At 67.9% G+C, this 16,364-nt stretch overlaps 1 protein-coding gene across 1 annotated transcript; it reads left to right on the top strand.

The window, feature by feature from the left end:
- The first annotated feature begins 541 nt into the window (after positions 1-541).
- On the top strand, positions 542-15,347 carry PC (pyruvate carboxylase). The gene is made up of 21 exons (XM_082300348.1): positions 542-593; positions 1,967-2,093; positions 2,631-2,815; positions 3,363-3,528; positions 4,124-4,269; positions 5,104-5,221; positions 5,964-6,115; positions 6,287-6,405; positions 7,504-7,666; positions 8,176-8,358; positions 8,775-8,919; positions 9,162-9,251; positions 9,830-10,051; positions 10,671-10,827; positions 11,213-11,453; positions 11,676-11,925; positions 12,098-12,342; positions 12,653-12,832; positions 13,120-13,368; positions 14,273-14,413; positions 14,870-15,347. The coding sequence occupies exons 2-21, from the start codon at positions 1,967-1,969 to the stop codon at positions 15,116-15,118; spliced, it is 3,528 nt and encodes a 1,175-aa protein (XP_082156474.1). The 5' UTR covers positions 542-593; the 3' UTR covers positions 15,119-15,347.
- Positions 15,348-16,364: the final 1,017 nt, after the last annotated feature.

Below are 16,364 nucleotides of genomic sequence, written 5' to 3'. Positions count from 1 at the left end.
CTATAGCGCGGATCGCCCCGTGGGGTGTCCCCCTAAAGGCGCTGGGGTGCTGCAGGACGCTTCTCAGAGGGCGGGGGAGGAGGGCTACAGCCCCCTAAAGAGCAGGGAGGTCCCAGTTCCTTCCCCTACGTGGGGGGGGAGCGCAGAGCGTCCCACGCAGAGCAAGGAGAGCTCGCTATAGCGCAGAGAGCGCCGTCACAGCCTTGCAAAGCGCGCCCCCTGCTGGGCGGGAGGACCGCACTCCCGGGAAGGGCGGGGCCTGGGCCGATCACGTGAGATCACCCGACCCCGCCCCCGCCCCGTCAGCGCCCGCCGAGCGGCCAATGGCGGCGGGAGGAGCGGCTGTGACGTCACTAAACCACGCCCTTATCTGCGGGACGGGAGGGGGCGGGGCCTCAGCAACGAGCGACACTTAAGTGAGCCAATAGCGATGCGTGGGCGGAAGCGGGCGGACCAATGAAGCGCCTTGTTTGGGAAAAGGGGCGGGGCCTCCGCGGGGAGTGGGCGGAGCCTCTGGCGGGCGGCCAATGGGAGGCGGGGGGCGGGGCCAGCGCGGCCGCCGGGACGCGGGGGAAAGCGGCGCTCGCGGAGCGGTGAGTGGGCACCACGTGACCTCCGGTATCGCCCGACTGTCGCGACATGGCCCCCCTCGACAGGGGACACCCCCCGCCCGCTGTGGGGGCTGCGACCCTCGCGACCCCCGGGCCGCCCGTGCCCCCCCCCCCACCGGGGTCCGGGACCCCCCCATGGCGCCCGGGACCCCCTATAGGATCCCCTATAGCGCCTGAGACCCTCCGCCGGTCCTTAGGTCCCCTACGGGGCCCGGGACCCCCTGTAAAACCCCCTATGGGGCCTGGGACCCCCCGTAGGGCCCCCTGTGGGGCCCGGGACCCCTCTGCATGACCCCCCCGGGAGCCCCCCGTAGGGTCTGGGACCCCCGGGCCGGCCCCTCCTGTAGCCCCCCATGGAGCCCCTGCAGCCCCAGCGCGGACCGGGGCTCCCGGTGCTCCCGGTGCGGGGCCGCGCAGCAGCGGAGCGACCCCCGGAGCGACCCCGCAGCGTCCCCGCGCCCCCCGGTGCCCCCCGGGGCCGGGCGGACTTTGCCCCCCGGTCAATGATTCACCGGGGGGGGCAGCGGGGGCGGGGGCTGCGGGCGGGGGCGGGGGGAGCCCGGGGGGAGCCGGGGCCGGCGAGGGGCTCCGGAGAGAGGGGACGGGAGAGAGGGGGGACAGGAGAGGGGAGAGAGGGGAGAGGAGAGAGAGGGGACAAGAGAGAAAAGGGACAGGAGAGGAGAGAGGGGACAGGAGAGAGGGGGGGCCAGCAGAGGGGCCAGGACACAGCCAGGACACAGCCGGGGACAGCGAGGGGACGGTACCGGGGCTGGGGGGCTCTGAGGGGCTCTGGGGGGGGGGTCGGGGTGTGAGAAAGGCGGGGGGGGGATCTCGGGAAGGAGCTGGGGTCGTGCGAAGGGGAGGGGAGGGGGGGGATTGGTGCCAGGGGGTCCTGGGGGGGGGTTGGGGGGTGGGAAAGGTGCCTGGGGAGGGGGCTCGTGCAAGAGGCGATTGTGCAAGGGGGGGGTTGTGCAAGGGGGACAGGCCCGGGCAGGACCCTGAGTGTGCAAGGGGGGGGCCCCGGGGGGGGTCTTGTGCAAAAATCCCCGTGCAAGGGGGGTTTGGGGGGGGGGGAGGGGTGGCTGTGCAAGAAGGGTCCTTTTGGGGGGGGGGGGAGACCCCCGTGCGAGGGGGGTTTGGGGAGATCAAAGCGCAGGGGTCAAAGGTCACTGGGGCAGAGGGGAGCGGGGGGTGGGGGAGGGGGGGGCCCAGGTGCTTTTTGGTGTTTTTTGGTCAGGGGAGGGGTCAAAGGTCACTGGGGCAAAGGGGAGCAGGGGGGGAGGGGGCTTCTACACCGGTGGGGGGGGGGGGTCGAGGGCTGCGCTGACCCCCCCTTTCCTTTCTTCCCCCCCCAGATGTTCCAGCTGTGCCGCCCCCGCGGGGGCCGCGCCCTCCTGGGGCTGCGGCTGCTCCGGGGCCCCCCCGGGCCCGCCCGCCCCGTCAGCTACCGGCCCCTGCGCAAGGTCCTGGTGGCCAACCGGGGTGAGCGGCCGGCCCGGGGGGGGCTGAGCCCCCTCTGACCCCCCCAGACCCCTGGGACCCCCCCCAACCCCCCCGGGAACCTCCCTGAGCCCCCCGTGTCCTCTGGGACCCCCCCCATGTCCCTTTGATCCCCTCCCCCCCGCCCGTGGCCCCCAGGTGACATCGCCAGCCGGGTGTCCCCGGGGTGTCCCCAGGGCGTCCCCAGGGTGTCCCCGGGATGTCCCCGAGCTGTCCCTGTGTCCCCGAGCTGTCCCTGGCTGTCCCCATGTCCCCGGCTGTCCCTGAGCTGGCCCTGAGCTGTCCCCAGCTGTCCCCGTGTCCCTGGGGTGTCCCTGAACTGTCCCCGAGCTCTCCCCATGTCCCCAACTGTCCCTCTGTCCCCGAGCTGTCCACGTGTCCCCGAGCTGTCCCTGAACTGTCCCCGAGCTCTCCCCATGTCCCCGGCTGTCCTTCTGTCCCCGAGCTGTCCCCATGTCCCCAGCTGTCCCCATGTCCCCAGCTGTCCCCAGCTGTCCCCAGCTGTCCCCGTGTGCCCAGGTGAGATCGCCATCCGGGTGTTCCGGGCGTGCACGGAGCTGGGGATCCGCACGGTGGCCGTGTACTCGGAGCAGGACACGGGGCAGATGCACCGGCAGAAGGCGGACGAGGCGTACCTGGTGGGGCGGGGGCTGCCCCCCGTGCAGGCCTACCTGCACATCCCCGACATCATCCGCGTGGCGCAGGTCTGGGGACACCTGGGGACATTGGGGACACCTGGGGACATTGGGGACACCTGGGGACACCTGGGGATATTGGGGACACTTGGGCACACTTGGGGACACCTGGGGACATTGGGGACACCTGGGCACACCTGGGCACACCTGGAGACATTGGGGACACCGGGGACACCTGGGGATATTGGGGACACCTGGGGACATTGGGGACACCTGGGGACACCTGGGACACCTGGGACACCTGGGGACACCGGGGACACCTGGGGACATCTGGGCACACTTGGGGACACCCGGGGACACCTGGGGACATTGGGCACACCTGGGCACACTTGGGGACACCCGGGGACACCTGGGGACATTGGGCACACCTGGGCACACCTGGGGACATTGGGCACACCTGGGCACACCTGGGGACATTGCGACGGCTGGGACGTGGCGAGGGCGATACCGGCGAGGGGGCCGCACTTGGGGACGCTGGGAGGGGACACTGGGGGTGTCCCTGTGGGGGCGGTCTGGGGGTGCCAGGGTGGCCCCGTGACCCCCCCGTGCCCCCCAGGAGAACGAGGTGGACGCCATCCACCCCGGCTACGGGTTCCTGTCTGAGCGCGCCGACTTCGCCCAGGCCTGCCTGGACGCCGGGGTCCGGTTCGTGGGACCCCCCCCGGACGTCGTCCGCAAGATGGGGGACAAAGTGGAGGCTCGGGCCATCGCCATCGCCGCGGGTGGGGGTCCCGGGGGGCTCTGGGGGGGGCTCCAAGGGGGGTTTGGGGGGTATGGGGGTGGTTGGGGGGGAGTTTTGGGGGGATTGGGATGGGGTATGGGGGGATTGGAGGGGTTATGGGGGGGGTTGGGGTTTTGGAGAGGGAGTTTGGGGGTTCCTGGGGGGGGGGGTCTCGGTGGAATTCGGGGGTTCCTGGAGGGGCTTTGTGGCATTTGGGGATCCCGGGGGCCGGGGAGGGGGATCTGTGTGGGAGTTTGGGGGTTCCAGGGGGCGTGTTGGGGTTCTGTGTGGGCTCAGGGGGATTTCTGGGGGATTTCTGGGGGTCTCAGGGGGATTTCTGGGATCTTGGGGGGGATTTCTGGGGGATTTCTGGGGGTCTCAGGGGGATTTTTGGGGGTCTCGGGGAGATTTCTGGGGGATTTCTGGGGGTCTCAGGGGGATTTCTGGGGTCTCAGGGGGATTTCTGGGGTCTTGGGGGGATTTCTGGGGGATTTCTGGGCTCTCGGGGGGATTTCTGGGGGTCTCAGGGGGATTTCTGGGGGTCTCGGGGATTTCTGGGCTCTCTGGGCGGGCGCTGAGCCCCCCGTGCCCCCCAGGGGTGCCGGTGGTGCCGGGGACGCCGTCGCCGGTGTCGGCGCTGGCCGAGGCTCAGGAATTCGCCGCCCGCGTCGGCTTCCCCGTGATCCTCAAAGCCGCCCACGGCGGCGGCGGCCGCGGCATGAGGGTGGTCCGGGCCCCCCAGGTACGGAGCCCGAATCCCCGGAACCCCAAATCCCCTGGAGTTCCGGTGCCCAGGAACACAAAATCCACCAGGAACCCAAATCCTTGCAACCTCAAATCCCCCGAAATCCTAAATCCCTCGGAACGCCAAATCCCCAGAATCCCACGTGACCGGGAACTGAAATTCCCCAGGAACACCAAATCCCCAGAACACAAAATCCCAGGAACCCCAAATCCCCAGCAATCCCAATCCCCAGGACCCCCAAATCCCTGGAACCCCAAATCCCAGGAACCCCAAATCCTGGATTTTGGAGACCCCAGGGTTGGGGTGGGGGGACTCTGGATTTGGGGGAACCCCGTGGTTTGAGGCACCCCAGGCTTTGGGGTGCTTGGATTTGGGGTAACGCAGTGGGGGGCGGAGGGGGAAATCCCAGATTTGGGAAGACCCAGGAATTTTGGGAGCCCTGGGTTTGGGATCTGTGGATTTGGGGGTTGGGGATATCCTGGGGTTTGGGATTCCTGGATTTGAGGATCCTCAAGATTTGGGGTCCCTGGATTTGGGGGGAGGGGACTGCAGGGGGGGAAATCCTGGGGTTGAGGGTCACCGGATTTAGGATCCCTGGGATTTGGGGTCCCTGGGTTTCGGGATCCCTGGGGGATTTGGGATCCCTGGGATTTGGTGTCCCTGGGGGATTTGGGGCCCCTGGGATTTGGGATCCCTGGGATTTGGGGTCCCTGGGTTTCGGGATCCCTGGGGGATTTGGGGTCCCTGGGGGATTCGGGGTCCCTGGGGGATTCGGGGTCCCTGGGATTTGGGGTCCCTGGGATTTGGGGTGCCACTTTCGGGGTCCCGCAGGAGCTGGAGGAGAACTTTTCCCGCGCCACCTCGGAGGCTTTGGCCGCCTTCGGGAACGGGGACCTGTTCGTGGAGAAATTCATCGAGCGCCCGCGGCACATCGAGGTCCAGATCCTGGGTACGGCCCGGGGGGGCCCCGGGACTCTTTTGGGGGGGTCCTCGGGCTGGTTTGGGGGTCCCTGGGACGCTGGGAGGGGCCCTTGGGGCTTTTTTTGGGAGGTCCTTGGGGACTTCCAGGAGGTCTCTGGGGACTTTTAGGGTACCTGGGCACCCAGGACCTTTCCAGGGGTCCCTTTTTGGGGTTCCCAGGTCCCTTTTTGGCGTTCCCAGGTCCCTTTTTTGGGGTTCCCAGCTCCCTTTTTGGGATGTCCAGGTCCTTTTTTGGGGTTCCCAGGTCCCTTTTTGGGGTTCCTAGATCCCTTTCTGAGGTGTCCAGGTCCCTTTTTGGGGTGTCGAGGTCATTTTATGGCGTTCTCAGGTCCCTTTTTGGGGTGTCCAGGTCCCTTTTTGGGGTTCCCAGGTCCCTTTTTGGCGTTCCCAGGTCCTTTTTGGGGTTCCCAGGTCCCTTTTTGGGATGTCCAGGTCCCTTTTTGGGGTTCCCAGATCCCTTTCTGAGGTGTCCAGGTCCCTTTTTGGGGTGTCGAGGTCATTTTATGGCGTTCCCAGGTCCCTTTTTGGGATGTCCAGGTCCCTTTTTGGGGTTCCCAGCTCCCTTTTTGGGATGTCCAGGTCCTTTTTTGGAGTTCCCAGCTCCCTTTTTGGGGGGTCCCGGTCCCTTTTTGAGGTGTCCAGCTCCCTTTTTGGGGTTCCCAGTCCGTTTTTGGGGGTTTTTGGGGTTCCCTGACGCCCCGCTCCCCCAGGTGACTCCCACGGGAACGTTGTCCACCTCTTCGAGCGGGACTGCTCCGTGCAGCGCCGGCACCAGAAGGTCGTGGAGATCGCCCCGGCCGCCCGGCTGCCCCCCGAGCTCCGCGCCCGCCTGGCCGACGACGCCGTGCGCCTGGCCCGGCAGGTGACCCCAAAACCCGGGGGGACAACGGGGGGGACCCCCGGAATTGGGGCTGGCGAGGACCCCGAGAGCCCCATGGGGGTCCCAGGAGTTGGGGGGGGGAGGGTACCCAGGAGTTCTGGGGGGGGCTCGGGGTGCCCGGGGCCCCCCTCACGGGCGGGTTTGGGGTCGCAGGTGGGCTACGAGAACGCCGGCACCGTGGAGTTCCTGGTGGACCAGAACGGGGATTATTTCTTCATCGAGGTGAACTCGCGGCTGCAGGTGGAGCACACGGTCACCGAGGAGATCACCGAGTGAGCGGGGACCCCGAAACGGCTGGGGAAACCCCAAAACAGCAGGGAAACCCCCCCCAAACAGCAGGGAAACCCCAGAACACCAGGGAAACCCCAGAACAGCAGGGAAACCCCAAAACAGCAGGGAAACCCAAAAACACCAGGGAAACCCCCCCAAACAGCAGGGAAACCCCAAAACACCAGGGAAACCCTAAAACAGCAGGAGAACCCCCCAAACAGCAGGGAAACCCCAAAACAGCAGGGAAACCCCCCCAAACACCAGGGAAACCCCCCCAAACAGCAGGGAAACCCCAAAATGCCGGCCACCCCCTAAAACGCCGAGGGGCTCCCAAAACACCGGGGCCCCTGGAGGGGTGTGGGGTGCCCTGGTCACTCAGACACCCCAGTGCCCCCCTGTATCCCCCTGTGACCCCACGTCCCTCCCTGACCCCGCGTCCCCCTGTGAGCCTGTGTCCCCAACAGTCCCCCCATGACCCCGCTGTCCCCACTGTCCCTGACCGCTGTCCCCTATATCCCCTGTACCGCCTGTGTCCCCGCTGTCCCCCTGCTGTCCCCCCATCCCTGACCCTTGACCCCTCTGACCCCCCATCCCTGACCTCTGACCCCCCTGTCCCCGCTGTCCCCTGACCCCATTGTTCCCCCATCCCTGACCATTGATCCCTCTGGCCCCTCTGGCCCTGCTGTCCCCCCATCCCTGACCCCTCTGTTCCCGCTGTCTCCTGACCCCATTGTCACCCATCTCTGACCCCTCTGTCCCCTCATCCCTGACCTCTGACCCCCCATCCCTGACCCCTCTGTCCCCTCTGACCTCTCTGACCCCCCATCCCTGACCACTGACCCCTCTGTCCCCTCTGCCCCTGCTGACCCCTCTGTCCCCTCTGTCCCCTGTGACCCCTCTGTCCCCTCTGTCCCCTCTGTCCCCTCTGTCCCCACTGTCCCCTGACCCCTCTGTCCCCTCTGTCCCCTCTGTCCCCACTGTCCCCTCTGTCCCCTCTGTCCCCTCTGTCCCCTCTGTCCCCACTGTCCCCTGACCCCTCTGTCCCCACTGTCCCCTGACCCCTCTGTCCCCTGTGACCCCTGTGACCCCTCTGTCCCCAGTGTGGACCTGGTGCACGCGCAGCTCCAGGTGGCCGCGGGGCGGTCGCTGCCGGAGCTGGGGCTGGAGCAGGAGCGGATCCGGGTTAACGGCTGCGCCATCCAGTGCCGCGTCACCACCGAGGACCCCGCGCGCGGCTTCCAGCCCGACACCGGCCGCATCGAGGTGCCCGCGCCCCCCGGGGCACCCCCGAGATAAGGACACCCCATGGGACCCCCTCTTGGGACCCCCGCCCGTGGACCCCCCCTTGGGACCCCCAGGGATTCCCTACAGGACCCTCAACCCAGGGACCCCCCCTTGGAACCCCTTTGGGACCCCCCCTTGGGACCCCCGCCCGTGCACCCCCCCTTGGGACCTCGCTTGGGGTGTCCATAGGTTCCAGGGTATCCGTAGGTGCATCCATGGGATTTTGGGGTGTCTGAAGGATTTTGGGGTCTCTTCACTCCGGGGAGGGGATGGGGTGCATTGGCGTGCCCATAGATTTGGGGCGTCCATGGGGTTTTGGGGTGTTCTTAGGGTTGGGGGTGTCTGGAGGTGTTTCCGTGGAGGTTTGGGGTGTCTGTAGGATTTGGGGGTGTCTGTAGGATCTCGGGGGGTCCGTAGGTGTTTCCGTGGAGGTTTGGGGTGTCTGTAGGATTTGGGGGTGTCTGTAGGATCTCGGGGTGTCTCTCCAGGTGTTCCGCTCCGGGGAGGGGATGGGGATCCGCCTGGACGGGGCCTCGGCGTTCCAGGGCGCTCTGATCTCGCCCCACTACGACTCCCTGCTGGTCAAGGTGGTGGCCCACGGGCCGGACCAGCCGGCGGCCGCAGCCAAGATGAGCCGGGCCCTGGCCGAGTTCCGCATCCGAGGGGTCAAGGTGGGGCCGGGGGGGCTGGGAGGGGGCAGGGGAGGGAGTTGGGGGGGTTTTGGGGGATTTGGGGGGGGCCCTGTGTGACCCATGGGGGATTTGGGGGGGTCTTGGGGTGGCACCGTGAGGGGGTTGGGGGGATTTTTGGGGGGGGGATTCTGTGGGATGGACGAGGGGTTTGGAGGAGTCTTGGTGACCCCCCGCCCCCATCATGCCCTGCAGAGGAATTTGGGGGGGGTCCTGACATCCCTCACGCATCACACGAGGGTTTAGGGTGGTGCTGCTGCCCCGCAGGAAGACTCGGGGCACTCTTGGTGCTGCACCCCGAGGTTTGGGGCATCACGGTGCCCCCCACGCCCCACCCAAGCTTTGGGGGGGGTCTCGTTGTCCCCTGGGCCCCCCCTGACCCCTCTGTGTCCCTGCAGACCAACATCCCGTTCCTGCAGAACGTCCTGGCCCACCCGCAGTTCCTGGCGGGCGCGGCCGACACCCAGTTCATCGACGAGAACCCCGAGCTCTTCCACCTGCGCCCGGGCCAGAACCGCGCCCAGAAGCTGCTGCACTACCTGGGTCAGGCCTGGGGGGCCCGGGGGGGGGCTCGGGGGGGTCCCCCGAGGGTCCTTAGTGTGGCCTGGGAGGGATTTTGGGGGGTCCTGGCAGCTCTAAAAGGTCCTGGCAGGGTTGTAGAGGTGCCTGGAAGAGGCTGGGAAGGGTTTGGGGGGGGTTGGGGGGAGCTGTAAAAGGTCTGGGGGTGTTCGGGGGGGTCCCTGGGGTGTGTCACCCCTCCTGTCACACGTGTGTCCCCCCCCCAGGTCACGTGATGGTGAACGGGCCCAGCACCCCCCTCCCGGTGAAGGCGAAGGCGGCGCTGGTGGAGCCCAACCCCCCCGCGGTGCCCATGGGTGAGTGGGGCTGGCACGGCCCTGGGTGTCCCTGAGTGTCCCTGGGTGTCCTTGAGTGTCCCCTGAGTATCCCCTGAGTGTCCCTGAGTGTCCCTGGGGTGTCCCTGGGGTGTCCCTGGGTGTCCCTGAGTGTCCCTGAGTGTCCCTGGGTGTCCTTGAGTGTCCCCTGAGTATCCCCCGGGTGTCCCTGAGTGTCCCCTGAGTGTCCCCTGAGTGTCCCTGGGGTGTCCTTGAGTGTCCCTGGGGTGTCCCCCGGGTGTCCCTGAGTGTCCCCCGGGTGTCCTTGAGTATCCCCTGAGTATCCCCTGAGTGTCCCCCAGGTGTCCCCCAGGTGTCCCCTGAGTGTCCCCTGGGTGTCCCCGGGGTGTCCCTGGCAGGACGTGCCCTTGGGCGTGTGCCACCCCCTGACCCCCCCCCGAGGGCCACCCTCTGTCACCCCCTGCCTGACCCTGAGCCCCCCTCACTGACCCCAAGCCCCCCTCACTGACCCCCTGCCCCCCACCCTGCCCCTTTGCTGCCCCCTTTGCTGACCCCTGCCCCTTTGCTGCCCCCTTTGCTGCCCCCTTTGCTGCCCACAGGTGACCCCCCCGAGGGGCTGCGGGCGGTGCTGCAGCGGGAGGGCCCCGGGGGCTTCGCGCGGGCGCTGCGGCGGCACCGGGGGCTGCTGCTGACCGACACCACCTTCCGCGACGCGCACCAGTCCCTGCTGGCCACCCGCGTCCGCACCCGCGACCTCGCCCGCATCGCGCCCTTCGTGGCCCACGCACTCAGCCCCCTGTGCAGCATGGAGACCTGGGGAGGTCAGGGCGGGGCTTAACGGGGCGGGGCTTAGCTGGGCGGGGCTCAATGGGGCGGGGCTCAATGGGGCGGGGCTCAGCGGGGTGGGGCTCAGCGGGGTGGGGCTCAGCGGGGTGGGGCTCAATGGGGTGGGGCTCAACGGGGTGGGGCTCAATGGGGCGGGGTTCAGCGGGGTGGGGCTCAATGGGGCAGGGCTCAATGGGGCGGGGCTTAGCGGGGTGGGGCTCAAGGGGCGGGGCTTAACGGGGCGGAGCTTAACGGAGTGGAGCCTAATGGGGCGGGGCTCAGCGGGGCAGGGCTCAGCGGGGTGGGGCTTAATGGGTGGGGCTTAGCTGGGCGGGGCTTAACGGGGCGGAGCTTAGCGGAGTGGAGCCTAATGGGGCGGGGCTCAGCAGGGCGGGGCTCAGCGGGGCGGGGCTGCCGGGGGAGGGGCCTAACTGGGTGTGGCTTAAAGGGCGGGGCACTGATGGGTGGGGCTGAGGGTGAGCAGTGTGGGGGCGGGGCTTAATAGGGCGTGGCTTTGTGGGCGGGGCTTGTGCAGACGCACCTGAGGGCGGGACCTGAACGAAGGGGCGTGGCCTGGCCGCGGGGGGCGTGTCTGAGGGCCGGGCGTGTCCCCAGGTGCCACCTTCGACGTGGCCATGCGCTTCCTGCACGAGTGTCCCTGGGAGCGGCTGCGGGAGCTGCGGCGCCTCGTGCCCAACATCCCCTTCCAGATGCTGCTGCGCGGGGCCAACGCCGTGGGCTACACCAACTACCCCGACAACGTCGTGCACCGGTGCGGGACGGGGCGCCGGGGGCTCGGGGGGCGGCCTGGGGACACGGGGGGGCGTGGGGGGGACGTGGAGGGGTCACATGGGGGGCAGAGGGGCGTGGGAATGTGGGGACAGCGGGGACACGGGGGACACGTAGGGGTCACCGAGGACAAGGGAACCTGGGGACGTGAAGGGATGGGGGTACGGGGGATGATGGGGACACGGGGACGTGACAGGACAGGGGACACTGGGAGATATGGGGGCACAGGGGACACGGAGGGATGGGGGCCAGGGGACACTGGGGACACGAGAGACCCCGAGTGGCCGCCCCCGGACCACGTCACATCACCAAACGTCCCCTGGGGACATCCCGAGGTGCCCCGCCGTGAGCGCTGCGCGTGTCCCCAGGTTCTGCGAGGTGGCCGTGGCCAACGGCATGGACATCTTCCGCGTGTTCGATGCCCTCAACTACATGCCCAACCTGCTGCTGGGCGTGGAGGCCGCGGGCAACGCCGGCGCCGTGGTGGAGGCCGCGCTGTCCTACACCGGGGACGTGGCCAACCCCACCCGCACCAAGTACAGCCTCCAGTACTACCTGGGGCTGGCCCGGGAGCTGGTGACAGCGGGGACCCACGTGCTCTGCATCAAGGTCTGGGTGGGGCTTGTGGGTCCCGGGGGGGATTTGAGGGTCTGGAGAGGAGCTGGGAGGGGGATTCGGAAAAGAGGAGAGGAATTTGGGGGATGGGAATGGGGATTTGGGGGGTTTGAAGGGATGGGAGGGAGGATTTGGGGGTGCTGGGGGGGGGATTCGGGGGCTGGAGCAGGGGTGGGACACGGAGGGTGTCCCGTGACCGCCGTGTCCCCTCTCCAGGACATGGCGGGGCTGCTGACGCCGGCGGCCGCGCGGCTGCTGGTGGGGGCCCTGCGGGAGCAGCACCCCGAGGTGCCCCTGCACATCCACACCCACGACACGGCCGGCGCCGGCGTGGCCTCCATGCTGGCGGCCGCCCAGGCCGGCGCTGACGTGGTGGACGTGGCCGTGGACGCCATGTCCGGCATGACCTCCCAGCCCAGCATGGGCGCCGTGGTGGCCTGCGCCCGGGGGACGCCGCTGGACACAGGTAGGGACGGGGGGACACCCGGCCTGGAGGGGTCACCATGGGTTTGAGTGGCCACCAAGGGCGGAGACGCCACCGCAGTCCTGGAGGCGCCGCGGCGGCCACGAGTTCATTGCCAACGCCCCCTCCCCACGGTGTCCCCACGGTGTCCCCACGGTGTCCCCGCTGTCCCCAGGCATCTCCCTGGAGCGCGTGTTCGAGTACAGCGAGTACTGGGAGGCGGCGCGGGGCCTCTACGCCGCCTTCGACTGCACGGCCACCATGAAGTCCGGCAACGCCGACGTCTACGAGAACGAGATCCCGGGCGGTCAGTACACCAACCTGCACTTCCAGGCCCACGCCATGGGGCTCGGCCACAAGTTCAAGGAGGTCAAGAAGGCCTACGCCGAGGCCAACAAGCTGCTCGGGGACCTCATCAAGGTGGGGTGGCCCCGGGGGCTGAGGGGCTGGGTGGCGGGGCTTTGTGGGGGGTGATGTTTGTGGGGTGGGGGGGCTTCAGGAGATGGTGTCCATGGACAGATGGCGTCCACAGGGTGGGATGATCTCTGTGGGGTGGGTGGTGTCCACGGGTGGGTCCGCCAGCAGGAGGTGACCCGTGCGGTGACCGTCGAGGTGACCCATGAGGTGACTCGTGGGCTGACCCCAAGCTGACCCCAGAAGTTGACCCCAGGTGTTGCCCCCGAGATGACCCAAGAGCTGACCCTGAGGTGACCCCTGGGTGGCCCCGCAGGTGACGCCGTCCTCGAAGGTGGTGGGGGACCTGGCGCAGTTCATGGTGCAGAACAGGCTGTCCCGGGAGGAGGTCGAGGCGCGGGCGGACGAGCTCTCCTTCCCCGTGAGCGTCGTGGAGTTCCTGCAGGGGCACATCGGGGTCCCCCCGGGGGGCTTCCCCGAGCCCTTCCGCTCCCGGGTGAGCCCCGCTGGGCACTGGGAGGGACTGGGAGGGCACTGGGGAGGCTTTACTGGACGCTGTTGCCGTGGCAACGGGATGCTGCGGTCCCTGCCGCCATCTCCATCGCTGGTTGCCGTGGCACCCGAGCCTAGCGATGAGTCCTAACGACGGTTGCCATGGCAATTACCCCTCGAGACGGCTGCTGGTGCTGGTTGCCGCGGCAACCAACCCGAGCCTAGCAACGGATCCCAATGATTGTCGCCCCATCCCGTTGCCATGCCAACGCCCCCCCCCGTGCCCCCCAGGTGCTGAAGGACCTGCCGCGGGTCGAGGGGCGCCCGGGGGCGTCGCTGCCCCCGCTGGACTTTGAGGCGCTGGGCCGGGAGCTGGGGGCGCGGCACGGGGCCCCCCCCAGCCCCGAGGAGCTGCTCTCGGCCGCGCTCTACCCCAAGGTCTACGACGAGTTCCGCACCTTCACCTCCACCTTCGGGCCCGTGGCCTGCCTGGGCACCCGCCTGTTCCTCGAGGGGCCCACCATCGCCGAGGAGTTCGAGGTGGGGGTGCCGGGGGGCACTGGGAAGGGACTGGGGAGCACTGGGGAGCACTGGGAGGAGGCTGGGATGGACTGGGAGGGACTTAAGGGCACTGGGAGGGGCTGGGAGGCGATTGGGGGGTACTGGGAGGAGGCTAGAATGGACTGGGAGGGGATTGGGGGCACTGGGAGAAGGCTGGGAGGGGGACTGGGGGGCACTGGGGAGCACTGGGAGGAGGCTGGAATGGACTGGGAGGGACTGGGGAGCACTGGGAGGAGGCTGGAATGGACTGGGAGGCACGGGGGAGCACTGGGAGGGGATTGGGGGGCACTGAGAGGAGGCTGGAATGGACTGGGAGGGACTGGGGGGCACTGGGGAGCACTGGGAGGAGGCTGGGATGGACTGGGAGGGACTTGAGGGCACTGGGAGGGGCTGGGAGGTGATTGGGGGGTACTGGGAGGAGGCTGGAATGGACTGGGGGGCACTGGGGAGCACTGGGAGGAGGCTGGGAGGGACTGGCAGGAGATTGGGGGGCACTGGGAGGGGCTGGGAGGGGATTAGGGGGCACTGGGAGGAGGCTGGAATGGACTGGGAGGGACTGGGAGGGACTGGGGGGCACTGGGAGGGGATTGGGGGGCACTGAGAGGAGGCTGGAATGGACTGGGATGAACTGGGAGGGACTGGGGGGCACTGGGAGGGGACTGGGGCTTGTGGACACCTGGAACCCCTCACACACCCCTTACATGTCGTTCGCATATGATTTACATGTCCTTCGCGTGTCATTTGCGTGTCGTTTATGTGTCATTTGCATGTCGTTTGCATGTCATTTGCATGTCGTTTGCATGTCGTTTGCATGTCATTTGCATGTCATTTGCATGTCGTTTGCATGTCGTTTGCACACCGTTTACACGCGTTTCACGCCCAGGTGGAGCTGGAGCGGGGCAAGACGCTGCACATCAAGGCGCTGGCGCTCGGGGACCTGAACGCGGCCGGGCAGCGCGAGGTGTTCTTCGAGCTCAACGGGCAGCTGAGGTCCATCCTGGTCAGGGACACCCAGGCCCTCAAGGTGGGCATTTGGGGTGCTCTGGGAGGGTCTCGGGGAGGGTTGAGGTGATTTTGGGGGGTTGTGAGGGGTTTAAGGGGGTGATGGAGGGGGGTGGTGTTGGGGCTCGGTGGGCAACTGAGCTCCAACCTGGGGCAAGGGACTTCTCGGGGGGTCTGAGGGGGTTTTGGGGGGGTCTGAGGGGGTTTTGGGGGGGTCTGAGGGGGTTTGAGGGGCTTAGAGGAGCTTTTAGGGGGATCTGAAGGAGTTTTAGGGGCCTGGAAGGGGCTTGGGGGGGGCTGAAAAAATCGGAGGGGACACAGGAGGGTCTTTGGGGACTCGGGGGGGGGGTTTTGGGGAGCACGGGAAGTTCTGACCAACTCGGGTCAGGTTTGGGGCAACTTTGGGGACACGGGGTGGCCCGAGGTGACACCTGAGTGACCCCACTGAGCCCTGAGCCCCCGCTTTCCACCCCCCCAGGAGATGCACGTGCACCCCAAGGCGGACAAGGGGGCCAAGGGCCAGGTGGGGGCCCCGATGCCGGGGGAGGTGGTGGAGGTCCGGGTCAAGGAGGGGGCGACGGTGGCCAAGGGGGACCCGCTGTGCGTCCTCAGCGCCATGAAGATGGAGACCGTGGTGACGGCGCCCGTGGGGGGCAAGGTCACCAAGCTCCACGTGCGCCCCGGGCTCAGCCTCGAGGGCGACGACCTCATCGCCGTGATCGAGTAGTTTTTTCGGGGGTTTTCCCCCCAAAACTCCCCCCAAATAACCCCGAAATTCTCCGCACCCCCCTCCCCCGAAAGGGCCTCACGGAAATGGGGTGCGGCCCCTTTAAGAGCCCCGCCCCCCCCGTGGGGTGGCGCCCCCTGGTGGGGGCAGGGCGGTACAACAAGGCCTTAATTGGGGGGGAGGGCACATCTTAATTAGTGGGGGGGGGGGTCAGGTCTTAATTAAGGGGTGCCCCGTGAAGAGGGGGGGCACAGGGTGATGGGGGGGTCCCGCTTTGGGGGGACCCCAATTTGGGGGGGGGTCACTCATTAAGTGGGGACCCCTCTCTTGGCTGGTACGACCCATTTGGGGGGGGACACACCCAATAATTGGGGTCGTCCCCCCCTTTTTTTGGGCATTTCACCCCATATTTGGGGGATCAAACTTCTTGGGGGGGGTGGGGCAGAGTTTGGGGGGGGTCGCCTCCTTTTGGGGGAGGGGCTTCATTTCCTGCGGGGCCACCCCCCAGTTTTGGCCCTTGGTGTCCCCCCCATTTTGGGCCCCTCCCCATTTTCGGGGTTCCCCCCATTTTTGGGGGTCCCCTCGCACCTTGGGGGGCCCCCACGCTCCCCCCATCCCTGCCAAGCTGCCTTAGGGGGATCTGGAGGATTTGGGGGGGGGGGGGGTCGGGTGGGTGTGGCCGCCCCTCCCCCATCCCCCTCCCCCCCCTTTTGCCAAACGCCCCCGGGGGTGGGGGAGGGGAGGGGGCGGAACCTGTGACCAAAAGGGAGAATTGAACTGGACTTGTGGGGGGAGGGGCCGCCCCTCCCCCACTCACCCCCCCCCACCCCCCATTCCGGGGGGTCCCGGGCAATAAAAACTGGACTAACAGCAGCCGTGGTGTGGGGGAGGGGCTGCGGGGACCCCAGAGTGACCCCCAAGTGACCCCCCAGGTGTGACCAGGGGCTCCTTCAGGGGGCGTGTCCTCCATCACGAGGGGCGTGGTCAGCGATCACAGAGGGGCTTTAATTCCCAGGGTGGCCCCGCCCAGACCCCAAAATGGGCGTGGCCCTCTCCAAAGTGGGCGTGTCCGTGCACCAAGGGGGCGTGGCTTCGGACCACGCCCCATTGGCTGCACGTGGGGGGGGTCAATCCCCAAATTCCCCCACCCTGACCCCAAAGGGGGCGTGGCCTCTGACCATTTCTTCCCCAACCCCAAACTGGGCATCTCCCCTCCCCCAAATGGGCGTGTCCCTCCCCTAAATGG

Source organism: Coloeus monedula, assembly GCF_965178545.1.
Source record: "Coloeus monedula genome assembly, chromosome: 39".
Taxonomy (NCBI): domain Eukaryota; kingdom Metazoa; phylum Chordata; class Aves; order Passeriformes; family Corvidae; genus Coloeus; species Coloeus monedula.
The sequence above is the reverse complement of the archived record's forward strand: the minus strand, read 5'-3'. Positions and strand labels throughout refer to the sequence as shown.